This window comes from Nanorana parkeri, unplaced genomic scaffold (assembly GCF_000935625.1).
Source record: "Nanorana parkeri isolate BGI_ZX_2015 unplaced genomic scaffold, ASM93562v1 scaffold79, whole genome shotgun sequence".
Lineage (NCBI taxonomy): Eukaryota > Metazoa > Chordata > Amphibia > Anura > Dicroglossidae > Nanorana > Nanorana parkeri.
The window spans coordinates 2,104,035-2,130,527 of record NW_017306347.1 but is presented as its reverse complement, the minus strand read 5'-3'; the positions used below and the strand labels follow the sequence as shown (position 1 = coordinate 2,130,527).

Below are 26,493 nucleotides of genomic sequence, written 5' to 3'. Positions count from 1 at the left end.
ATATCCCTGAGGAATTTTGTCACTGGTGGCAACTTGCCAGTGGCAGGATCACTAGGAGAGCAGAGAGAGCACTTACCTGCTACTATGGCGTAACTCCCTCCGTGGCTGAATTAGCAAGGTGTTGTTCCATCATTGCTCCATTGCTGGCCAAATTAAAGAGGTATAGCTTGTGCTCGTGGGGTGTTGTGCCCTTACTGTTGGCTTACTTACTGAGGCAATGTCCATCACTGGACAAATTAATGAGGTGTCACTCTTTCACTCCCACCTAGCGGGTGAACAAGACTATGCATAATTTCATCCAAAGATGGAGCAAAGCTGAAGGAGCAAGTGAGCGCTCTCTTTAGGGACCCTGTTGCCAATGACAAGATTGCAAGTGTGACATGACCCGATAGGAGTAGTATACGGATGTGTCCCCTGCACTCCTTGCAGCATCTAGGACCAATAACAATGGTGGTAGTGTAGTGACAATGTTACCCTGATGAAGGGACCCTGTGCGGCCCCAAAACGTTGGCTATGTAATATATGTGACAATGTATTTGAATAAATGAACACTACGATCTGAACGTCATCTTCTGAGTGCTAGTGATCCCCACTTTCTAATGACCCTATAGGAGGTGAACAGGTAAAGAAACTTTTCATAAGACATTGCTGACCTCCCATTTCCAGCCATAGCATGATGATTCAGTAGCTTCAATGCATAGCCTTGGAAGAACAGGAATGCAAGTAAGGACTTTCCTTCAACTTTCCTGATGGTCACGCCTGATTTAGAAGTACTGAAACCATTGGCTCAGCATAACAGCCAGTCAGGTAGCATTCCACAATGAGGTCAGCAATAGCAGCCCTGTATTTCTCTCAGGTCCACTTTATTAGATACAAAAGAGTCTAGCACACAGTTGCCCTCTGCATGCTCCTTTGCCCCAGGGGATGCTTTATTTTGAGAGTTGGGCTCTCAGGAGACAGGGACTGATGAACTTCTAAATTCCCCTAGTGTCACCTTAGAAAACATGCAGCCTGAGCCGTAGCACGGGACCTGTTGGTTTTCAGTCCTCGAGTGGAAGAGTTAGCCAGTTGTGATGTGAGATTGGACAGTATTGTAACATTATTCCTGTATCGGAGGCAGCACAGAATCAATGGACACTAACACGAGCTTGTCATTGTCCGCTTCTTCTTTTTTCTCATGGGTCCCCATTGTCCTGGCAGCCATGCGTTGTGTGGAAATTAATAATATATCAGCACAAAACAGTCTCATGTAGTTTCTATGTTGCTCTTAGTTCTTCCAAATGCCTCTAGAAACTTTTGAAAAGTACAGATCCCATTGCTGCAGGATAGAAGTTGTCATGCTATGCGTCATACTATATGTGTTTATACTACCTGCTTAACGGCCAGCAGCTTGAACTTTAGCTGATCTTTGACAGGCTTACCAAAATTTGGTGCAATTGTTACATTCCGGAGATAACAAGGCTTTTATTAACTCCCAGAACAGTAATCAGTTAATATACTGACCAGGAGTGAACTTGCAGCATTAAAGCCTTTTAATTTCAAGACATGGTAATGAGGCCTGCGGTATAAACCTAGAAAGGGATCAATGAGAGGGGGGGCCCCTGGCCACTAAATTGGTCCTGGCCAGGGAGCCCACAATAGCTTTGCAGGGCCCGTGAGCCGAAGGTCCTAACTCGCCTTGCCAGTTCTATACATATACAGGTTTACACTTTGGACCCAGGCCTCAATTTGTAGGGGGCCTCTGCTGTTTTTGTGGTTCCAGTCCCTAGAAGGTGTACATCACTCCCTTGAGGCCCATGCCACATGGGGGCTTAGATGGCCTGGCAACTACACCGGGGGAGCCTACCCAGCCAGTGCCAATGACTGACCTGCCGTTACCAGATCTCCACTCACTTCTGTCTTGAACTGACTGTTCCATTGAGTTCCCCAGGTATAGACCACACTTCATTCCTAGAATGAAGGGACTCAGCCCATGCTTAACTTAAACATGTCTTATCTTTACTTAATTGATGAATGTAGCATTCCAGTTACAATTCCATGCCTGTGGTCAGTCTGCCTCAGGCTGGTGCCACAGGATAGAGTGCTTTCTTAATAGAGTGGCCAGCTGCACTGGTGGGAAGAAGAACACCTGTATACCCCCAAGGGGAACACTGAAAATCCGGGAAGCTACATCTTGCTAGGAGCGGCTCTGTCTATCCCATGAAGGCCCAATGAAGGGACAATGAGGTTCTCCCTGCTTCCCTTTCTCTTTCAGCTTCCTTTACCAACCAAATCCTGGGAAGACTCCTCCTCTGCTCTATATACTGGATACCCTCTAGCTGGCAGATAGATATGCCTGGAGGGACACTAAGGGTACTACACCCCTTGCACCTCAGCGCATAGCAACAGGTCCTTACACATATTTGCCAAATTTAGTTTACTCCAGTAAAATAACTGACTTTTTTCCTGTGCCAGAGACGACACCAAATCGACATCAAGAGAAAGCTGGAAACATTCGCAAGAAAGGAGCGAGTGCAAAGAATTAAGGTAAAACTTCAGCTTAGGCTTGGTAATTTTGGCCCACCATCTGAATAGGAACTGGGCTTGCTGCTCTCAGCAGAGTGTACAGTGGTAGAATGAAAAGGAGAATAAGATTGGCCTTCCATGGGGAGAGTGTAAATGGGCTATTACAACGTTTGAGCACGTCTGAGATCTTCCAGCATGTTGGAAAATCTCAATACATTGGGGTTGATTGTACTGCCCTCCTCTCCGACTCTAGTTTAGTTACATGAAGTACACAGGGACTGGTTATGCTCTTCCAGGATAGACAAATCTCCCTGTATATCTGTAATGGCTGGGCAGGCTATTAAAATATCCATTGTGTATGCTGTGAAAAATTGGGATAACTGTAGAAATGGTTGCCCATTGCTGTTTGCGGGGTGTTTGCAAAGACACAGCATTCCACTTTATAGAGCCCCATTGTGCCAAAGTGTCAACACACGAGTTAACATGTGCTTCCCACAACATTTATATTCATTAATGCATTGTAATTTCATTCATTTTGACTAGCACCCCAATGCACTAAGGCAACGCACAAAGTATGCTGCAGTGTATCTGATTTTTAGGACGTTTTGTTGCGTCAGAAGGACATTAAATGTAATGGGCTGCCTTAATGCAACACACGTTTACACTGTTACACATGACATATCACACATGTTGAAGCACATGCTTTGATAATAATAATTCCTGAATTGTACATGAGCAGAAAATGAACACTAGAGGGCAATGTTTGCTCACATGTACTTCTATCATGTCCTCGGTGTGGGTCTCACCATCCGCTATAATTGTGTTATTTATTTTTTATGTATTACAGGTATTTATAAAGCGCCGATATTTACGCAGCACTTTACATAGTTGCACATTCACATCAGTCCCTACCCTCAAGGAGCTTACAATCTCTTATACTGTTTCAATACGCTTACACTTTATATTGTCAGAGAAGAATATGTTTCCTTGTTCTTCTTGTGTAAGGAAGAAAACACAAATGTATTTTGCAGGTGGATCATTCCAGCAAAGTCAGAGAAGAAACATTTCCTGCTTTTTCTCCTCACCCCCCTGTGGGACCTAAAAGTGGTATGAACCGGCATCTCCCAATCCAAGACCATTCGGACTCATCTGAATCAGTAAGTGATGTAACAATGTGAATCACATGAACCTATTCAAAGATAGTGATGATGAGGAATGCGTGCCGATCTGCATCAACCAATCAGATTTTGTGGTTCAATGACCTGACCCAAATGAACCATCTACAGCCCTGGAACCTGATTAGCTCAGCCCCACGTAATATGCTTTGCGCTATATCATCAGATGTCCTATCGCTATGCAATACACTCATATTTATTAACTGCTTCCCATGGGGAGTTCAGATAAGACCTCACTCACATTATGCGATCAAGATTTTCTTTTAATGTACTTTTGCATTTTTTAATTTTATTTCATTACTTTTTGTTAAGCGAGAGTTTACACTTACATATAAAAGTATAGAAGGTTGTATAAGGCTGGATTAATACTTGTGTCTTGCAGTTTGACAAGCTGCAGGTATATATGCATTGTAGTGCATTGTATATATTGAAGTCGTATACAGTAAAAGAAAAACCCCACACACGTGCACTATAGCGCACCGCGATGCACAGATGTGTATACTCTGTGCACTGTAGCGGGCTTTGTTGTAAAAAATACTGCAGGTGTGTTTTTCTATGTCTTGAGGCACTACAAAAACACTAAAAGGTTTGCGTCAATGCTTGTGCATCCACAGAAAGGAGTGAATGGACCCTGAAAACACATATGTTTGTTATATGTTCCCATTCACACAGCACATGTAAAAAATAATTTTTAGATGTTCTGCTCTGGGGATGGTGGAGGGCAGTTCTCAATATTGTGAAACGGTGGGACATCGCAGCTGCTCTCTGCAGTATTGTACTGTGAGCCCAGGCTGGCATAATGGCACACCTCTAGGAGGTGAGTCCATGACAGCCTTAGCCCACAGGAAGTGGGTTTAATGATTCTGGTTGTCAACCAACCCTGCAGAAGACCGGTGGCCAGCAGTGTAGCAGAGTTTCTTAGGAGGACAGCACTGGTTAATATTCTAGTAAAAGTTGTGTTCATGATAGCCTTGGCCCAGAGGAAGTGGGTGGGTGTCATTAAACACTGGAGAAGACCGGTGGCCAGCAGTGTAGCAGAGTTTCTTAGGAGGACAGCACTGGTTAATATTCTTGTAAAAGTTGTGTTCATGATAGCCTTGGCCCAGAGGAAGTGGGTGGGTGTCATTAAACGCTGGAGAAGACCGGTGGCCAGCAGTGTAGCAGAGTTTCTTAGGAGGACAGCACTGGTTAATATTCTAGTAAAAGTTGTGTTCATGATAGCCTTGGCCCAGAGGAAGTGGGTTGAATGATTCTGGGTGTCATTAAACGCTGGAGAAAACCGGTGGCCAGCAGTGTAGCAGAGTTTCTTAGGAGGACAGCACTGGTGGGTATTGTAGTGAAAGTTGTGTCCATGACAGCCTTGGCTCACAGGAAATGGGTTGCATGATTCTGGTTGTGATCCAACACTGGAGAAGTCCGGTGGTCGGCAGTGTAGCAGAGTTTCTTAGGAGGACAGCACTGATGGGTATTACAGTAAAAGTTGTGTTCATGACAGCCCTGGCTCACAGGAAGTGGGTTGAATGGTGCTGGTTCTCTATCAACACTGGAGAAGACCGGTGGCCACAAAACTTTCTGGGGAATTGAATTTTAAAATCATTTTGTGAAGTTTTATTTAAAAGATGCAAAGCTCCTATTTTATGAAACCTTAAAGTAAAATGGAAGACATTTATACAACTTGTAAATAGGTCTGAAGTCGGTATGAACCAGTTTTCTATCTGACAAATACCAAGCTCAGAGTAACATTCTTACGTACAAGAAACACAAAGTTTGTGTACCGAGTTGCCTCCTTGACGACTTATCACTGATGTATTTTATGTTCCTAGGCCCTCACCACACATACCACACATACAACATGACTTGAATAAATATTTAACGCCCACGCACTCACAATGAACGGAACCTAATATTTCAACACTACTTAGGCTGGTGGCAGGAAATTTCCCGCTCTCTTGACTTCCTTGTCCATGAGCAGTGAACCGTGTTCAATGCACATCTACTATATAATGTTTAGTGAAATGCTATTATTATCATTTAGCTGGATGGTACACAAAATAGCTGGATGGTGCACAATAGAGAGTCTGTGTCATGAATTCAAGCTGGGTTTCACAATATATGTGTTGAGGTTCTTGGGATCAGCACAGAACTAGTTATATAATATTAGGATGGCTTCAGTGAATCCATTCTCCTAATTCTCCAAGAAGCTGTATGACATTTCCTGTAATATGACTCTACAGGAGGTACTTGTGCAGTAAGTGGTTTACTGTCACTGGCTTCTGCATCATATATGGCTGTGTCACTCAGGAAGTCAAGTGGCCATTGACAAAAAATGGAGATTGAAAGGTCAGACTGATCAGAGCTCTAAATGTTCTTGTGTTTGAAAGAAATGTTGAAAGAAAGAGTCTAATACATGTTTTTTAAGGTGCAAAACGCATAGAATCCATGTTAGAAAAATGAAACATTTTATGTGCATGAATATGAAATTCACATAAGATCATGAAGAAGGGTTCAGATCTGATTTTGCATGACATATTCAAAAGAGGGTCAGTAATACCACCAATATATATGTATTCCCTCAGTTGCCTGCAAACTAAAATAATATACCAATAAACTTACAACCCCAATTCCAAAAAAAGTTGGGACGCTTTGTAAAATCTACATAAAAACAAAATGCAATGTTTTGTAAATCTGTATGTAGATCTTACAAAGCATCCCAACGTTTTTGGAATTGGGGTTGTATATTTCAAAACGTAATCTAGCATAAGAGTTGACATGAATCCACTCCCTAAAGTGACATTACACCCTCAGATTTTTAAACATAAAACAATAGTGTAATGTGTGCCTTACTGTAATCCATGGTTGTTTCCCTTCTCTTTGCTGCTCTTCCTTTTAAATCCTCATGTCTTCTCATGCTGGGGGAGAACTTCCCTTTGCAGCTGAGTGCCTCTTCCTGTAGTGCTGGCTCAGGTTGTGAACCTACACACAGACACCATGTATCCATTCCAGAGACAAGGCAGTCTGCTGCAAAACAGAAGTTCTGCCCAGCATGAGAAGAGATACGGATTTAAAAGGAAGAGCAGCAAAGAGAAGGGAAACAACCATGGATTACAGTAAGGCGCACATTACAGTATTGTTTTATGTTAAAAAATCTGAGGGTTTAATGTCACTTTAATGCTGAATGACGCAGGAGGATGAGGATAACTTAATGCGTGCTCAAGATCAGAAGATATTAGAAGGGTGTATCTACAATGATACACAGATACACTGTATACACTTAATCACTCCATAATATACCAATAAAACCTATGTATCAAAAAGTAATCTAACATCAGAGGTGACGTAAATCCACTCTTTGATTCTGAATGATGCAGTAGGGTGAGGATAACTCAACAAGTGCCCCACATCATAGGATTTGCTTCATCAGGAAGTCTCTATACAATGTTACAGTGATATATACCTTGAATTGCCCACTGCTCAGCTAAATTAACATACTGTTACTTTTATATTGAAAAGAGTGATCGAACATAACAAGTAACAAGAATCCTCTCTTTGATGCTGAATGATAGCAGTAGGATGAGGCTAAATTAAACACGTGCCGTGGATCAGAGCATCTGTTTCATCAGGAGATGGAAGGAGTTGTGTCTACAATATTATCATTATTATTATTATACAGTATTTTATATAGCGGCAACAGTTTGTGCAGCACTTTAGAAAATGGAGGGAGACAGTACAGTTACAATACAATTTCAGTATAGGAGGGTTAGGAGGGCCTTGCTCGTAAGAGCTTACACAGAGTAGGAGCTAGTACAGCGATAGAAATGTAGACATCAATAGCATTGTATGTAAACAGTCATACTGTCAGTACTGAGTACAGTATTGAGTACTGTCTGCGATACTTTTTCATTTGCACTAAAAGTCAGATTTTCAGGAGGTCTACCCTCCTTTTTCCAAAGTCCAAGCAGTACTGATGCACGAAGGTTTAGCAAAATATTCCTTTGTGTATCAGTATTGCTTGGATCTTAGAAAAAGGGGGTTGCCCCCCCGAAAGCTTGCCCTGAAAATGTAACTGTTAATACCATGGACAGTACTCACCTGTGTTGGATTCAAGTGCACTAATACATCTACAATCACCTTGTATGATCTCTAATGCATTCATCGCCCCCTAGTGGTTCAATGTAACACTGCAGCACACAATGTTTTCCCATGGGAAAAGTAAAGATTATATTAACTTAAAATGCTTAATTGACGCTCAGATAAAGTTTCAGAGCATGTTTATTAGCAGGGAGAAAATACATTTGATCCTTTTTACATCAATCTTTCCATTTAATTTTCATTTCATTTCCCTGCAATGGATTAAAGTGACACTATACTCTGGAGTTATATCTTAAAAATACATTCAAGTACCTGAACTATTAACAAAACTGTATCATGATGGACTACAATCTCACATTTCGTTTACTAATTTGTATTGAGATTGTAGTCCATCACGGGAGTGAGTTTGGAGTGGTGGCTACTTGACAACACACACAGGGGACCATGGGGAACAAAAGTAGCCACCCTCCAGAAGGAAGGACAGTGTCAGCACCAATTCAAAGATGATTTGAGGATCTACAGCAGAGAGATACACAAATAAGATACATTGTTGTTAATAGTTAAGGTACTTAAAAGTATTTTTAAGATTTAACCCCTGAGTTTAGTGTCATTTTAACTTAAAATGTTTAGTTGACACTCAGATAAAGTTCCAGAGTCCATTTATTAAAGGGAGAAAATAAATATGATCCTTTTTTCATCAACCTTTCCCTTTAACTTCCATTTCATTTCCCTGCAATTGATTAAGGTGTAACTCGGATATTCCTCATGGACATTTTTCTGACCTCTAATTTTAGATATTTCTCTGAGAATTGTTGACTGTTTGAAAGTAAATGTTTCCCAGGAAAATCTCATCACTCTTCTAAATTGAGTTAAATTTCCTTTTTTTCGATCACATCTCTTCTTTGCTTCACTGGACTGAAAATGCACACCGGTGAGCAGGAGTAGCCAAACTTTGGCCCTCCAGCTGTTGGGAAACTACAAGTCCCATAAGGCACTGCAAAACTGATAGTCACAAGCATGACTTCCAGAGGCAGATGCATGATAGGATTTGTAGTAGCAAAACAGCTGGAGGGCCGCAGCTTGGCTACCCCTGACTTAGAGGAAACCAGTACCAAGAAAACGATGATGGCAGCCGCTGCTGACTTCGTTCTAAAAAGGCATTTAATCCTTTTTTTTTTTTTGCAGCTGCCAGTGGACTGTGGGCACAATGCACAGGCTCCTGCAGACTCCAACCTGCCCGGACCTTCAGTTGTGGGGCTGGAGGCGTTATCAGTGGACTAAAAGTGCATTGATGTCATTGCATTTGTACTCCATTGAGATCTATGAGTCACACTGCCATGGTGGCAGATGTAGTCCTTGTCATTGGATCTGTGAGTGAATGACACGTGGCACTGCAGGTGGAATCATGCACGGGCAGGCCAAATTCTAATGAATACAGATTTCTGCAGGTAGAAGAACCAATCCAGCTAAGTCGGTGAAAAGAGGACCATTTGGGGGTCAGAATGTGAACCTGTGTCATGATACACCCTAAATAATAATTGTTAACATGAAACATTGTCCAATGGGTGGAATATTCTTTTAAGAGAAGATAAATCAGCAATGGCCGCCCCCCTATTATCTCAGCACTTGTTTCCTTTAAACATCGATGTCTGAAAAAAATGACTCCAAAACCAAGATTGGTGTAAAGCAGAATTTTGTCTCAATCTGGAGAAGCAAAATGTATTTTTTCAGCAGACTTTAATAAATGTGCCGCATAGTGAATGTGTCTTTATTTTGTATGTAATGCATACGTCTGTCATTGAAACTGTATAAAGTTACTTAAAGAGTAAAGTTCCTTTTTCCTCCCTTGAACCCCGGAAGGTCTCATCACCACGACCGAACACTGCTCCTGGTAACATGCAGCGGCCGGTTCGGTTGCAGCCGCTACCAGCGCACACCTCATCTGGAAACGAACCCAAGATGTCTGCAGGATCCCGCCAGAAGCAAGGTTCTGACGATGACGATCATCGATATCACAGCGGGGTAAGAAACTAAATATATTTACCTCCAAAAGACAAAAAGCTTTATTTCAAGAGAATTATTTCAGCTGAACTCCAGGCAGATGTAAAGAACCTAAAATAATGCTCTGTAGTCATCAATACATCATTAAGGCTAGGTTCACACCTAGGCGACACCTTACCGCGCGGCAATCGTGCACGATTCCACGCAGATTGCCGCGTGGTCAGGAGCTGCCAAGGTGCGAACTGTTCACACTGTGGGTGCCATTATTTTCTAATGGCACCCCATTCGCGCCGGGTGGATTGCGGTTTCTCACTGCAATTCCAATGCTTCCGAACACGATAAAACAGCTGCGCGTTGTGTATTTCAAAGAAAAGGTACATGTAACTTTTTTTTGCAATTCCGCGTGGATGTCACCCCATTGAAATCAATGTGGCCGCGCGGCAATCGCTACCTGCATTGTGCAGGACCGCGCGATCCCAGGACGCGCGTCCCGGGTGTCGTGCGGTGTAGTGCAGGTGTGAACCTAGCCTAAATCTATTTTTTAGTTGGCAGTAATGTAAGTACCTGAATATGGCCTGGCATCAACCTGTTGTAGTCCCTGCGCAGGAGGTCTGGAGTGTGAGAGGAAGAAGCAACACAAAGAGGCAATCAGTTCATGTTCTGGCAAGGAGCATGCTGATAGGAGGAGGAAGAAGAGTGACAGAGTAATGAGCTAACCGCTGTGCTTCCACTGTACAGTCACGGCCTCTGGGCAGGTCCAGGATGACATGGGCTCAGAAGAAGTGGGTTACTTGATGCTGGCCATCAGACTGAGGACATCGAGTGGCAGAAAAAAGTGCAGGGAAATCTCAGGTTTGAAGGTGAATATAGCAGCAAGAGCTGGTTTTGTTATTTTATATATTAATGGGCTACAGTAGCTTTACAAAAGAGGAATTAAAAAAAAATCTAATGAGTTAATCCGATTCCAGTTGTCATTTTCCACTGTCGGTGAGAAAATGAAAGAAGACGTCTAATTGGCTGCTTTGGACAATGCCTCAAATTTTTTTTCTCTCTGCTGGTATAAGATGATTACAGACAAACATCTAGCCGATCTGCTTCTCTGTTTTTCAGACCGAAAAGGATACTTTGAAGACAATGAATACGACGGATCATTCATTAGGCATCTCACCCTATCGCCTCCCCATCATTAACAACTTTGTGATGCCCGTGCCACCGCCACCCCAGAAACAGCCTAAGCAGAGAATGAGCACCATGTCCAGAGGGAGGCGTTACCGTCCCACCACCGCGCCAAATGACCTTGAGGTCACGGCTAAGGTAGATATCATCGCTGTGTGCAAATTGCCAATTGGTTTCTGCAGCATGTCTGTCAATGGGAATGCCAATAAAATCATCATAAGACGAAGCGTTCATCAGGTAGGTAGACCTCTTAAAGCGCGCGTAAACCCGAACAGTGAACGTCTCTTATTTGGTCCATTTGGTCTGGTAATTATAGACCTACAAACACTTTGTTATATGGTAGACATGTAAGCTGTGGGAAAATTTGGTTCGGATATTTTGTTATTTCGGGATTCAGATCGGAAATTCAATTCGGTTCGGGGTTTCGGATTCGGACGAAATCTGAATTTCGTTATTTACGGATGAGTTTACATGCAACTATTCCTTACGACTACCACAGAAAACCATGTACAGATATTAATACTAAAGCTGAGGCTCCTAGACCCAAATGTCTTTCGGGATCCCAATTTCCGAATTGCATTTGGGAGCTCCTGAATGCCATTCGGGTCTGGGAGCCATATACATATATTACTAAAGCTGAGGCTCCCAGACCCGAATGGCATTTGGGAGCTCCCAAATGGGATCTGGAAATTGGAATCCCGAAAGCCATTCGGGTCTGCGAGCCTGGGCTTTAGTATTATATGTATATACTGTTTATGGCTCACGTGTTGCCGTAACGAAAATTCGTCTTCAGAACCATTCGGATGCATGAAACCGAAAAACACATCTGATTGGCGAGAAAAGTCACATGTCCGATTTAGTTTAGTTTTTGAGCGAAATTTGGAAGGACCTGAAATTCGGAAAAAACGGAAATTCAGATTCGGACACATTTGGATGACATTCGGAACAAAATGAATCGCATATGTCTATTATATGGTCATGAGAAAAAATTAGGTGCACCTCATGGTAATTGTTGACTGGAGATACGACAGGAAGTGAGAGTTAGTCTGCTCTTAGACAGTTGTCACCAGGACAGATGCCCCCATTGGAAGATTTCCTCTTCTTATGTGTCCCAGTGATGACTGTAACATTTTAGATTTTCCATCATTGTCTGTCTTAGTGACAACGGTCACCTGCACAATTAGAAAGGGGACACATCCCATCTAATAAACCAAAAATGACTGGTTAAAGTGGAACTATGGGCAAAATGACAAAATGAGTCTTTATCGTAGTTTTATTGCCTGGTGATTACCAAGAGTAAAGGTGCCCATACACCTTACGACCATCGCAAGACTTTTGCTTGGTAGACGGAAGACGTGCGACAGTAGAAACGGTCGCACGCCTTCCATACACTGTACGATTATCGTACGATTGCGGGATTTCCCGCGATTCTCATACGAGAATCGTACAGTGTATGGGCACCTTTATTCTCCTTTTTTACAAATTTTCAACAGACCAAGCTGACCACCAACAGTAGAAGTCAGAGGTTTGAAGCAAACCATTTCAAACTGATGGAAGTCCTTACAATGGTCAGCTTTTATTATTATAGTTAAAACCTGTTTCCAAAAGGAAATAAACACTCTTTCTTTAACCGCTTCAAAAGTGTTAGCAGGGACTTCGGCTTTATTTTGTCACGTATTTAAGTTCATCTAAATCTATTAGTCCATTTAGCACTACCCTTTCCTTAGGTTGAAACTGCTATCCAACTGTGTCTACATGGCTCCTCCATAGATATAGTAAAGGAGTGAGTGTAGTCACGCTAGGACAGGAAGTGTGTTGCTGCCAGGTAAAAATAAAGGAAAAAAAAATGCCTAGAAATGAAAACTAACGCAGCCACCACATCTAAGGATTCGTAAGCTGCAATATATTAAATATATTAAAGTGGAACTAAAGTCCGCACATACTCACCTCCACTCTGGCAATGCTATGTCTGCAAGCTCCCAAGCCAGCGCCAACATCTTCTTCCAAAGGGTGCCAGGTCTTCACCCGTCTTAATTGGGCAGAGGGGGATGACATAACTCCTGCGCATGTCCGTGTGAGTTAATTTGTCCCAGAACAGAGGTGCCCATATTGTTACGCTCAGCTGTGCATGTACAGTTCAGTGCACATTCTACAAAGGATTGCACACGGGGAGGTCAGTTTGTTTTATTGAAGAAGAATCATAGCAATAATGATTCTGCCCGCTCACAATATTTAATTTTTTACCTTTAATTTTGCTTAAATGTTTGTTTGTGTTAGATTTGAGATACGCTTTAAACCCACAAGTTCTTTTTTCACCATTAATTTTCCTTTGCCATGACTTTCCCAAAAAACACATTCAACAAGTTAGAGGTTGGATGAATGAACAGTTTTGTTTAGTATAACACCTTTGGTGGTCAAATAGCACATCTTGTATAGAGCTTTATTCTGCAAAAACCTAACTGAAGAGAAAAAAGGGACAGAGGGATTTGGTTCCCAAGGACGGAGAGTCTCTCCAAATGAGGGCCATTTGGGGGCCATGCATATGACCCATCGGTACTCTGTTCTGGATATTCAGGGGTGACATCATATTCTTACAATGAAAGAAGATGTGACCATTTACTTTCCAATGAAAAAACAGCCGTAAAAACATGGCTAAGGAATATATTTCACCCTCATGGTTTGTGTCTGAAACTTTCCAATTTGAGGATCATTTAATGTCACGGACCGGTATATATATTTCAGCCACTGTCCCCACAAATCACCGGCACTGCATGTCAGGAGCAGCTCCAGATTATTAAACTTCTTGGAAGCCGGTGATCTGAGACTGTCCTAGGACTGCTTAGTGACACGTATGTTTTATAGCAATACCCAGACTTGTACTGATTTGCCGGCAGAGCAACGTAATTTATTGTTTTTTTTTTTTCTTTTTTCCAGGATACGGGAAAGTTTCATAAAACGTCCCTGCACAGTAATGTAAAAATTACCATGGTTTATGTTGGAAAAAACGTGCATCTATCACATGACGATACCGACTACAGAGATGAGGTTAAGGTCTTTCAGCAGCACTGCGGCGGGGAGAACCTCTGTGTTTACAAAGGGAGACTTCTGGAAGAAGGTGAGGATTAGGAATTGAATTCATGAACTGCTTTTGGCTAGGATAGGGGACTCAGGCTCTAGGCAAAAAAGCAACTGTGGTTCCCCATCCCTTCCATTGACATTGTTGAGGACAGAGAAGCTGCCCCATTTGTATTGTCTGTACTGGTGTGGACCTACATAGACCAATTGACTACAAGTGCCTCCTCACTTGTGAAGTAACAGGCAGGTGTATATTATTTTCGGTATCGAGTACGAGTACCGATATTTTTTTTCCGGTACTCGCCAATACCGAATACCGAGTACCGGAAGTCCTATTCAGGAAGCCAGGCGGCATGTAATGACTCACCACCTGGCTTCCTGATTAGCAGGGAAGCCGTTCCCATGCGTCATGACGAGAAAGCATGGAGCCGGCTTTCTGGCCAATCAGAAAGCCGGGCGCTATGTAATGACGCAGCACCCGCCTTCTGATTGGCCGGGAAGCCGGCACCATGCTCCCTCGTCATGAGGTGACGAGGGACCATGAAGATGGCTTCCCGACCAATCAGAAAGCCGGACGCCGTGTCATTCACATGGCGCCTGGCTTCCTGATTGGCCAGCTTCCGATCAATCATGAAGTCGGGCAGAGCGCCATTACACGATGCCTGGTTTTCTGATTGGCCGGGAAGTCGGCTCCATGCTCTCTCGTCACCAGTGATGACTGTGTCTCCATGACTGTGTCGGCTCCATGCTCTCTTGTCACAATGATGCGATGCCTGGCTTTCTGATACCGGAAGCATTGGGCTAGGCATCGGAGCATTTGGGCGAGTACTAGTACTCGCCCAAATACTCGGCATCGGCATACTAGTATCGGTATCGGTGCATCCCTACTATTTGACCAATTGCATTCTCCGCCTGGTGACTGCAGGAGCATGTAGGTAGTAGCTGGGCCCACTGGACATCTTATGCTCTTGCCTAGGTTGCAATGTGGATAATCCAGCTCTGTCTTTGGGTAACACATACAATCAGTCAGTGTGTTGTTAAGGGTGCGTTCACACCAAAGTCAGAAGGAAATCTCAAGTCAACGGAGGGCTAGTTGACTTCCAGTTGTACCCTCTGATTTCCTTCCAATCCATTGTATTGCAATCCATTGTATTGCGATAACGGATGCTAATGGAAGGGCACTGAAAAATGAATAGGGATAGTCTCCATGTGACATGATGTCTATGCGTCAATAAAGACGTTTTTTGAACACTTCATTCCAGAGTGTTGGTGACATACCTTATCTGTTTGGATTTAGCGGCACCATTCACAGCCACATCAGCACCCATTTCTAAGGGGCAGACTGGTAAGGAGTGCGGTCCGGTATCCATTGAACTTAATCTATAGGGAGTCATTTGTTCCAAATGTGTAATTATTAGTTTTTCTCTTATATTAAGAATATATAAAGCATTCTTTTAGGCTACCAGGTGGAGCTTAAGGTTCCTTTTTACATTTTGCCGGCTCTGTGTTTGCTTTTGATCTTGTTTACAAGACTCACAGGGGTTCATTTACTAAAGGTAAAAAGGCTGTTCACTTTGCAAGGAAATTTGCACTTTGCAAAATTTCCCCTTCGTGTACGTTCACACCATATGCAGTGCGTTCCGGCCCGATCCCGGCCGGAACGCACTGCATCGCATTGCGGCCGGCTCACTATTTCGTGGGGCTGGAGGGGGAGTGGCGGGCCATTGAAGTGAATGGCATCGTAGCCATGCCCCCCGGCCGCAATGCAATCGCCCGCACGGGATCGAAGGGGAACATTGTGCCTGTGGTCCAATGCGGTGCGGTCAAAATAGTGCTTGCATATGGTGTGAACTTACCCTGAGTTTGGTGAATGTTGATTTCCATCATCGAATCATGTGCAAGCAAAATACTGGAATGGACTTTTTTGTGCTCCCAGAAACTCATCTCTGCTAAAGGATAGCAAGACGTGGACAAAAGGCGCAAAAAAAAAAAGGAAAGGTAAATCAGAAAAAGCTGCGAAAGGGGTAAAACAAATTAGTAAATGGAAAGTCAATAAATGTGAAGTCCTCTTGGACGTCTTTATTGCACGAAATAGATTCTGCGTTTATGGTCATACATCCCTACCTCCTGACAAGTTTTTTTTTTACGGTTTCAGAGTGTTTCAGTCTGGTCTCCAGGCGTCACCGCGGCTTCCCATTTAGCCTCACCTTCTACATTAATGGGATCCAGGTGGACCGTTTAAGCTCATGCTGTGAGTACAAACACCGCAAAGGAGCGCGCCTCGGAGGCAAAAACGGGTATTTTGGATTCATTGACATCGAAGGAGCTTCTCCTTGTTACAGGTAACGCATGACCCGAGGATAAGTCCTGAACATAAAACGCTTTAATCTCAGTAAAAGCAAACATCTAGCTTTTAGCCATTGAATGGTAAGAAAAAAAATCTGTTAGTAAAACACAAATGCTATGTTACTCTATGTGCTTAAAATGCACCTTTACTGGATAAAGTAAAAAAAGAGGCATCAGGCACTGAATGTAGGTGCCTAGAGGTGCCGTCACATCGATGAATCCATTCAGTAAAGCTCCAGCAGCCCAGAAACCCCGGCACAAAATTAGAAGAGCTGGAAAAGAGCTAAATTCACAGCTCAAATACAAAAGTGCAAATGGTCCTACCTGCTATAAACTTGTTTTATAATACAGGCAGTCTTGTACAACTGGTTCCTGACCTCTCTACTACTCTCTACTGCAGTTAAGGACCTTGTCATCCTGTGAATGGTTAGTGAAGGGGCAGAAACACACTGCTGAAGTCAACAATATACTCAGTGTGGTCCCTAACCTTTTTTTCTGCCTAAAGTGGGTCGGGGGAAGGGGGGGCAGTGTTGATAGTGGTTGAGTGACACCACCCTCTCTGCCCGGGTCGGCATCCTGAACAGCTCCTGGCAATCACTGACGTCAATGGTTACCATGAGCTGGCCAGGACGCCAGCTAGAGTGTCCAAGGTTGCTAAGAGCTGAGTGGGGAGATTTGTATGGTCCTTACACCTCTCCCCACCGACTATTAGCAACCTGGAATGCTCTAGCTGGAAAGGGGGCGGCAGGCACACTGGAAACATTGTGTAGCAGAGCAGCCATGCCACTCCACCCCCCACATGACCTAAAGAGTTGCTCTCTGATGCATATACTCTCTCATCCTAATAGTCAACTCTCCATGCACTGTCCAACGTAATTGCCCCTTTCTCTTTTTCTAAATCCTGCTATTGCAATCCACAGGAGGCAGGCTAGTATAAAGACAGAATCACTGTACATGTATCTGTAGCCAAAACCTTTGTTTAAGTTTTGGATAGAGCAGGGAACAGATAGCACCTAGAAGGTTTTTTTTAATTTTTTATTGCACCCTAAGTATTTTTCCTGGTGGCCATTTTCATCAGGACAAAAAGTGAATGGAGATCCAAAATCTTAAGCTAGTCACACACATTGCTTCAAAGAGTCCTGAAAGGGTTCTCCCCTCACTTTGGAGGGATTTCTTCTCACTTCCTGTTCTGTCTCAGGGGAAGAAATTACCTATGTCTGTCTTTTCTTTTCACATTGCTTTTATTGCAGATGTATCATTGCAATGGGCTTGGACAAGAAGCCATCTCCCCCACCTCCGAAGATCAAGCGTCAACTTGACAAAAATGGGCAGGAAGATGAGGAACTGGAGGAAGCACAGAATGACAAATCAGAAATTGATGATGAGGGTACGGAAAGATACCCTGATGAACCTGATAGTACAGTAGGCCATGAAGATGATCCAAAAGAAGATAAATCTAATATGGACTATGAAGAGGATGGAGAGGAGGTAGAAGGAGACAATAAGGACACCAAGACGGATGAATACGAAGCAGATGACGAAGCCAAGGATGGTAAATTCACAGAACATTTTTAAGAGGTTTAATTAAAGTGGAATTTTAACAAAACCCCCAAAAATATAAAGGTGTACACACTGTAAAGCCACTAGGTGACACCACTGCTCACAGTTTCAGGTTTGTAGCTTACTGGATAGTGAATGAGTATCATTACACTGATAAGGTCCTTTTTGTTCTCTGTTTGCCCCGCAGGCTGCCTAAATGCCTCTTCTCCTGACCCCAGTGGGTCAGACTTTTTAGGTTCTGCTCTCTGCATGGTTTCTGCAAGTCATTGATCCAGCAGGTGGCAAAACCAAGATCTGTAATGACACCCCGAGCTTGCACCTATAAAAGCAAGTTAATAGGGGCAGCTCTTCTATTCCTTTTTGTACAGGTTCACGTTAAGGACAATTTGCAGTACATGTTGCTACCTACAGATGGTAGTGTTGTCATACCTTTTATTTTTTTTTATTTTTTTCCCCGCAAAATAAGCCGTCGGAAAAAAAAAAAGACATTTACATTAATATAGAGTGATGAATACAGTCATTGATGGTCCCTTGTTCAAGGCTTTTCGGACCCCCATTGAAGAACAGCCCAAGTACGAATGCTTTTTCACTCTATAGCTAGAAACATAGGCTGACACATGCAGGTAATGATGAGTAGCTTTTTTTGCTAAACTGAACTCTGTCATAGGTCTCCAACTCCCAGGGGGGCCTTGTGTAGCTGCACAGTCTGCACAAATGGTATATCTACCCTTCCCTGTATAGGTGCACTGTAAAAGCTACGTTAACCCAAATGACAATCTAACTGTGGTGAGCAGGTAAGCAACTGAGAATGCACAAAACATCAACCTTGAGGAGGATGGGCATCAACAGTGGAAGACCACGTTGAGTTCCACTCCTGTCAACAAAGAACAGAACGCAGAGTCTGCTGTGGGCAAAGGATCACTAAAAGTGGACATTTCAAGACTGGAAAAATGTAGCCTGGCCTAATGCATCTCAGTTTCAGATGATGCACATAGATGGTAGGGTCAGAATTTGGTGTCAACAGCATAGATCCATGAACACAACCTGCCTTGTGTCAACAGTCCAGACTCGTGGGGTAATGGTCTAGGACAGTGGTTCTCAACCTGTGTAACCTCAGGACCCACATTTGTCCTTGGTCATTAGGTCGTGACCCAAATTGCACTGCAATGGTCCGCATGGCATTGCGGTAACACGCGTTCCGGTGCGGGCAATCGAACTGTGGCTGGGAGTTGTGTTTGGGGTACCATTCAAATGAACAGCTGTAAGCAATGCATGTATGGATGGAGCTCCCTCGCATCCATAGCCCCATCCTATCTACTCAAGCTGACACTCGATGCTGGGCAGCATATTCTGAATGGCTGCTTGGCGGGAGAACTGACAGTGCTGCGCTAGGGGGAGGCAGAGGAGCCTCTCACCTAGAAAAGTGGAAGGCATGCAGCGACCCACTGAACATGGAGGTCGTGACCCACTTTTTAGTCATGACCCACCAGTTGAGAACCAAGGGTCTAGGACATGGGTAGGCAAACTCTGGCCCTCCAGCTGTGGTGCAACTACAAATTCCATGAGGCATTGCAAGACTATGACAGCCACAGACATGGCTCCCAGAGGCCGATGCATGATGGAATTTGTAGTTCATCACAGCTGGAGGGCCAGAGTTTACCTACTCCTGGTGTAGGAGATGTTTTCTTGGCACACTTTGGACCTGTTAATCAATCATCGCTTGAATGCCACAGTGTACTTTTGCTGAGCAAGTTGATCTCTTAAAAGCCAAGATTTAGTTAACTGCTAAATTATAATAAAGTGCTTGATAAGTGTAAGTTCTTAAAGTTAGAAGCTTTCGAAAAAACACTGAACTATTTGCAGAACTGTATAATACCTGATGAAGAACCTCATGCGGTTGATTTATAAATCTTCCACTCAGTGTATAGCCACTGGATGGCATTGAGGAGCATAGGAATTTTCTATGCTCCTCTGCTCCATCTAGTGGTGATAGTGCCATGCAAATAGTATATGTCCAGATATACCCTGGGTGAAAGATTTATAAATCAGCTCCTTATGGTTCTTCATTGGCTATTATACAGATCAGCAAGTGGTTCCACAAACCAATATTTATACAACAAAGAGCAATAAAATAAAAACATTTCTCCTTGACACATGAGTAGTAACGGCTTTTGTAACATTTTCGGATATATAGATAGTGATCAGGGCTTCAGAGTGATATTGGGGTTTTGACACCTGTTTTGGAGAGAAACGTTAACTAACTGGTTCATGGCTAATTCTCTTTGAACTAGGATTATCTCCAAGTCTTGTAATAAAAGCGATTCTTTTGAGCGCATCTTGTATCTTTTCTTCAACCTCTTTCTTTGGTAGACTACGATGAAGATTTTGAAGAGGAGGAATACAAACCTGATGATAAGCGTAATAAAGATCGACAGGCTGATGATCAAGTGGATGAAGAGTCAAAGTCGTCCTCAGATGATGAAAAAGATGATTTAGACCAAGAGCCGGGAAGGAGCACACCATCAAAAGAGGAGCCTGAGGCCTCTGACAGCGACAGAGATGAAAGCGAGAGGCGCCGTGACAGCGACTCTGAAGAGCATAAACAAGGTTGGTGTCTGTATTTTCTTACTATTTAAATGTATCATTACAGAAATGTATTCAAGGCCTCTTCCTGCGTATGAAGTTCTATGAGGCCACGTATGGCTTTGCCGGTAAATATACATCTCAGTTCCAGAAGAGAGGCTGAATGTTTCGTAAACAGCAACGAGGCCTTTCACACGCAGTGAATATATTGCTGCACTTCAGAAAGAGGCAAAATTATTGTTTTTAACTTTGCTGCACTCAGTTTGACTTCACTTCAAAACCTTTCCTGGCTTTCCTCTAACGTTGGCAAAAAGAGTACATGTACCACTGTGCCTCTGTTTATGCCACCACCTCCAGCAGAGACAACACCCCAACGGGGAGCTTCTAAACCCATCCTTAAGACCCCCCATAGATGACACAGAGACCCAGTTTCTGCCCCCCCCTCCCCAGAGCTCCAGCAGACCTCGGATCAATGCAGCGTTCAACCAGCAGATGCAGGGAGGTCTTCTTTCCCAGAATTCCCTAACTGGGCCACGTGCCATGTCACATAACCATGGCAGAGTGCCGCAAGGGAAGATCTCACTGTATTTGGTTGGTTGGGTAGGTGCTCCCATGATCTGAGGTTTATCCTATGCTAGTTGAAGAAAAGAAGAGAAACTACAACAGTTTTTGATAATTTTTTTCTTTTGTGTAAAATTTACCACGTAATAAAGTTTTCCATCATTTTTATTTTTGCAACAATTTTTTATTTTTTTTTAACAAAGAAATTAAAATGTTTTTCCAGCCAAAACTAGTTTTTTTTTTAAAGTTTTGGATAGAGTAGGAAAGGATTACAGCCTCTGTTAGGTTTTACTGCACTCTAGGGATCCGTCAGATGAATTTGCCCACCTTTAGGTTAACTATAGAGGTACATTTTTTTCACATTCAGTCCGTCGGGAACTGCAGAAATCACTCAATTCCAACAGTGTGGATGGAGGTATGTCCCCGGTCAAGCTATTATTGTATTCTGATAGGCGGTGCTCACAGTTATCAGAATACCCATTGATTGACTGCACTCACTGTCCGGCCACTTTTGTTCCACCTGGCGCCTAAAAATTTGCCTGGGGTTCTATCCTTTCATCTACTTTACTGGAAAAAAAATTCCCTTGTTAAAGCTATCACCAGGACAAGAAGTGAGGGGAGACCCTTCTAACAAAGCCCTGGCTAGCAGTAAAACTTGACAGAGGTCTTAATCCTTACCCACTCAATCCAAAACAAAGATTAAACTTTTTATACACTTTATTGCAATGTGCTTTCATGATTCAGTGCTGGCAGTGCATGCTGGGCTGTCTAATAAGAAAGCCCAGCACTAGCTTTGCACTTGTTGACTGCACCTGCAGATAGAAAACCAAGGCAATGTCTCTACTAAGAGAGGGTGTGTGTTCCTCCCCTGAGTTTTTTGAGCTGTGTGTGTGGTTTGATATCCTGCTGGTCTATTCACAACACAAGCTGTTTAGAGTGAAAAAATTGCCTAGTGGCTAAGTCGCTCTTTCACCTCATGCCTGACTATTTTAAAGCCCAGTTGAAGCCTCCTTTTTATTACTATAATGCAGTCAGGCTGTATAAACAGTAATAAAGGTGGGGCGTCTTTTTTTATTTTTAATAGAATTTTTGTGCTGGGGCAAGGGTTATAATGTGTATATACACCCTGTGCTGGCAGTGCGTTGGAGCAGTGCCTGGGTCTTTATTGATCAACAATATCTACTAATATCAACTAATTAACAAACCCCTGCACAGTGTGCTAATCAATAGCACTATTTTACTTTGCAGTATCAATATTCACCTGCCCATAAACGTGCATTTTTCTTGCTCTTTCACCTTCATTTGTCATAGAATATTTGTTTTCCTGGCATAGTATATAAACATCCAATAACAAAGGGTGTCTACACTCTGCTTTCTTATACCACCGCCTTCCATAAATTATCTTCCCTTTGAACTTGAAAGTTGCCTTTGATATCGTCTTTTCCTCGTTGAATAGGCAAACATAGCATAGCTGACGAGGAAATGAATTCAGCTGCCATCAAAATCCAAACCCTTTATAGACAACATAGAGGCCATCATCGGAACGGCGGCAAGAAGAAACCAGGTTTGAAAGAGCGCGGTCGCTGACCAAAAATGAATTTTTCTCTGGCTAATCGAGCCGCCGTTTTAGTCATTTTCTTCAAATTCTTTCCCAAGTCGGCTCAAATCTGCATGTTCCACAATCAGCACTTCTCCTGTGATTAAGTCTACTTTTTTAAATTATCCAGTTAATTGAATATCTAATCATGGCTTGAAATAGCGTAGGGAAAATTGCGTTGCAAATATATGTCGCTATGATTGGTGCATGCTGAACTGCTTGGATAAGAAATACAGTATTTGCTCCCATTAAAATCGATTTATCAAGAATTGAAGGTATTTTATAAGACTTTTCAAAGGCCACTCCAACTATCCAACTGTGGGTGGATGCACAGTGGCTGCATTACTGTAGGTCCTGGCTGTCCACTCTGCAGTAATATCAATAATGTAAGCTAAATGATAATCCAAGAGGGTGTCATACAACTCTTAGGCCCCGTTCACAGGCATTTTGTCGTGCATAAAGTTGAGCGACAAAACGCTCAGCACATAAATTCCCATTAATGTCAATGGCCCGCATTCACACCTAGGCTTTTTGTTGCAAGCTGCAAAACGCCTGTCCCTCAAAAAAGTTATTTGGGGCATTTTGCAATGGAAAAACCTGACCCATATTTTTACGCACGTTTTTTACGCAATGTTTTTCATCTGACAGCCGCGTGTTCATATGCTGATGCCTAGGTGTGAATGCAGTCTTACAGAGCTTGGAACTCAAGTGGAGACTCCCCAAGTAATAAAAGAAGCCCATGATTGACTTGACCTGCTCACATACACCACAATTGGAAATATGTCTTAGGTAGGATAACCCATTAAATGCACCTGTTGACTATATACTGTAGGATCCATTTTGTTCAAAGTAGGGAATGTTTTAGACACACCATTGATTCCTAGTGTATAAATTAACCAATGCTCATGGGATGTTAAGCCATTCCCATTTTCTCTCTGTACAGTAATGGTTCTATCCTCAGTCTCCTTTTAACCTCAAAGCCCAGGTATAACTACACCAGTGACAACCACTGCAGTTCTACAGTGACTTGTCTTCATTGAAGGTTCTTTAAAAGTAAATCATTCACAAAAGCAGGTGCTTGAAACTGATATACGATAAAACAAAGGCATAAGCAAAGGTCACTTTCAAGCAGTAGATCCATAGGAAGCAGAATTTATGTGCAGGTTTTGATGCTTCCAGTGAAAGTCAATACTGGTTCCACCTTCCAAGTTTTGCCGTTGGACGTTAAGGTCATCTGTCACACTAAAGGACCAACGGAGAGGGTGGGAGGCAGAAGAATGCAGGACAGGGGAGAACTTTTGCAGAAAGAGTCAAGGTTTGCACATAAATCCAGCCGTGTATATCAATGGATCTACTGATTGTTTTGAAATACATTTTTTAACAAAAGGCATCTTCAGCTATTTAGTTTCTCATCATATGCTTAGCTTAAAATGTGACAGGTTACCAAAAAACATATAAAATGCGTAAACATTATCAATTTTGTTTTGTCTGGTTATGTAATATATTGACCGCAGCCATCATTCTCGAAATGTGAACGGATTCTTCAACTTTCTAGAGCAGTTTTGCATTTGTGAAGCCAAGTGGCATTGAGAAATACATTGTTCAGCATGCTTGTTAGGTGTGTTCAGTTGTGTCATGTTAGTTACCCTAAAAGTGAAACTGCCCTCAAAATTGGGTAGTCACAGTTGTGTTTAATTACCCAAAAGCTACTTATACATCTCAGAAATGTCAGTGTTGAAAATTCCCTGGAGTTGTTCAAAGTTCTGTCCTCTCTCGTTGCATTGCAAAGCACTGACTCACTCTACATAAAAGTGCTGAGCTAATCATCAATGATCTGTACTGTCACAAGGAGAACATCCATAGCCCTGTGTAAGCTTCCACTTGAGCAATTCATAGCTTACACGTGGAGGCTTCTGCTGCTCCCAATAGCTAGATGGAGCATCAGGGGTGCAAAGTAAAGGTGACCACTGCATATGCTATTAGGGAGAAGGAATTAACCTATTTCTTTGCAATGCATTAGGAATGCACATTTTTCCTTTTAAGAGACCATGGCAAGCATTTAAATTATCAAAACAGCACTCCCCAAGCAATAAACAAGATAATGTACCTGCCTCCATAGCAGCCTGAGTCTACTACCTTCCTTTCATGCAAGCACTGAAGCCTCACCATCCGATGCCTCCGGGGTTGTTGGATGTCTGTGTAGCCTCACCACTCACTGTGGGTCTTTCTGCTTGTCATTATAGGACACAGTAGTGGCTCAGGGGTCAAAAAAGGTAACCACAGTGTACAGAGGGGTACACATGCATCCAACATTTCCAGAAGTGTTGAATGCCTTAGAGATTGATGTAATCTTTAGCACTGAAACAGAGGGACGTTAGCAGCCATTGGCTGCTGGAGAGGTGAGTATAGTATGTATTTTATTGAAAGGAAGTGCCTTTTGATTCATTTAAAGACCTGAGAGGGTCTCTTTTAAAGAAAATGTTCATATTCTGCATCTGGATCCTCCATATCATTATTAGTTATTATATATACAGTAATACCTTGGTTTACGAGCATAATTCGTTCCAGAAGCATGCTTGTAATCCAAAGCGCTTGTATATCAAAGTGAATCTCCCCATAAGAAATAATGGAAATTCAGATGATTCGTTCCACAACCCAAAAATATTCATATAAAAATGATTACAATACAGTAATATAATACTGTACAAAATATAAAGAAAAATAAACCATTTTCCGGTTACCTTCGTGGCCGGTGTGAGGGGGACAAGAGAGAGGAGGATTATTGTGCAGGACGACTTTCACTATCACTAACGGAATCACTGCTATCTCTCGGCTCAATGGAATCTTTTTCATTTTGTGAAACCTTAACAAGGAATCTATCCAATGTGACATTGCATTGTCGTTAGACAGACTCATCGCTCGCACTGCTACAGCCTTATTCGGGTTCTTTTCTAAAAAATGTTGCTCTTATTGCAAGGCATTGCTTGTATATCAAGGCAACATTTTTCAGAAATGTTTGCTTGTCTTGCAAAACACTCTCAAACCAAGTTACTTGTAAACCAAGGTATTACTGTATAGCAACACTATCTTTGCTTTGTAAAGGCTGTGGTAGTTGGGACCAACTGGGATTTCTAATGGGGTATCTCGCTGCTATGATTCCTTAACATTGTTACTTAATATGCATATGAGTCAACTTGCCAGCATCCTTGCACAAATAAAATATCATAGTTGGGTTAAAACATATAAAAGGAAATAAGGATCTTCAGTGTTGCATATCATTACAGCCGTACATGGTCACAGACTTTACCACATGTTTACAGGCATTGCAAAAATGACCATATTTTCTTCACAGACCAAAGTTACATCACAATTTCACAATTTTCTCCCATTGTAGATAGGAAACACACAGATTCCTATTCATCCAACAGTTCACTAGATAGTAGCTATGATGAAAGAGTTGTTGATGAGGCTGGGGATGCTAAGAAGAAGAAGAAAAAGAAAAGGCACAGAGAATCAGAAGAACATCCTGATCCAGACGAACAAGCAACCCTGGAAAAGGAACCAGAGTTGGAGGAGTTGGTAATTGAGAAACTAGCAACGGCCATTGATGAAGGTGACTCAGAAGTTGATGAAAACATGGAAAATGACGCAGATCAACCAGAGTTGGGAAAAGCAGAAGACAAAACTGAAACAAGCTTCAGGAGTCATGCAGAGAATGAGCATGAAGGAGGTAGAACTTCAGATCTTATGGATGAAGACAAGCCCAAGTTAGAAGATGACCTAGATAGTGAAAATGAAGAGGAAGGTGGTGAGTATAGGCTGTGA

At 42.6% G+C, this 26,493-nt stretch overlaps 1 protein-coding gene across 1 annotated transcript in view; it reads left to right on the top strand.

Moving 5' to 3' along the window:
• The window catches only part of ERICH3 (glutamate rich 3), a 46,634-nt gene extending 20,141 nt beyond the window's left edge, over nt 1-26,493 (top strand). The window contains exons 4-12 of the mRNA XM_018576862.1: nt 2,455-2,526; nt 3,537-3,662; nt 9,630-9,791; nt 10,881-11,084; nt 13,881-14,061; nt 16,177-16,363; nt 17,618-17,919; nt 20,298-20,534; nt 26,063-26,493. Coding sequence (XP_018432364.1) covers nt 2,455-2,526; nt 3,537-3,662; nt 9,630-9,791; nt 10,881-11,084; nt 13,881-14,061; nt 16,177-16,363; nt 17,618-17,919; nt 20,298-20,534; nt 26,063-26,493 — 1,902 coding nt within the window. The remainder of the gene's footprint in view (nt 1-2,454; nt 2,527-3,536; nt 3,663-9,629; nt 9,792-10,880; nt 11,085-13,880; nt 14,062-16,176; nt 16,364-17,617; nt 17,920-20,297; nt 20,535-26,062) is intronic.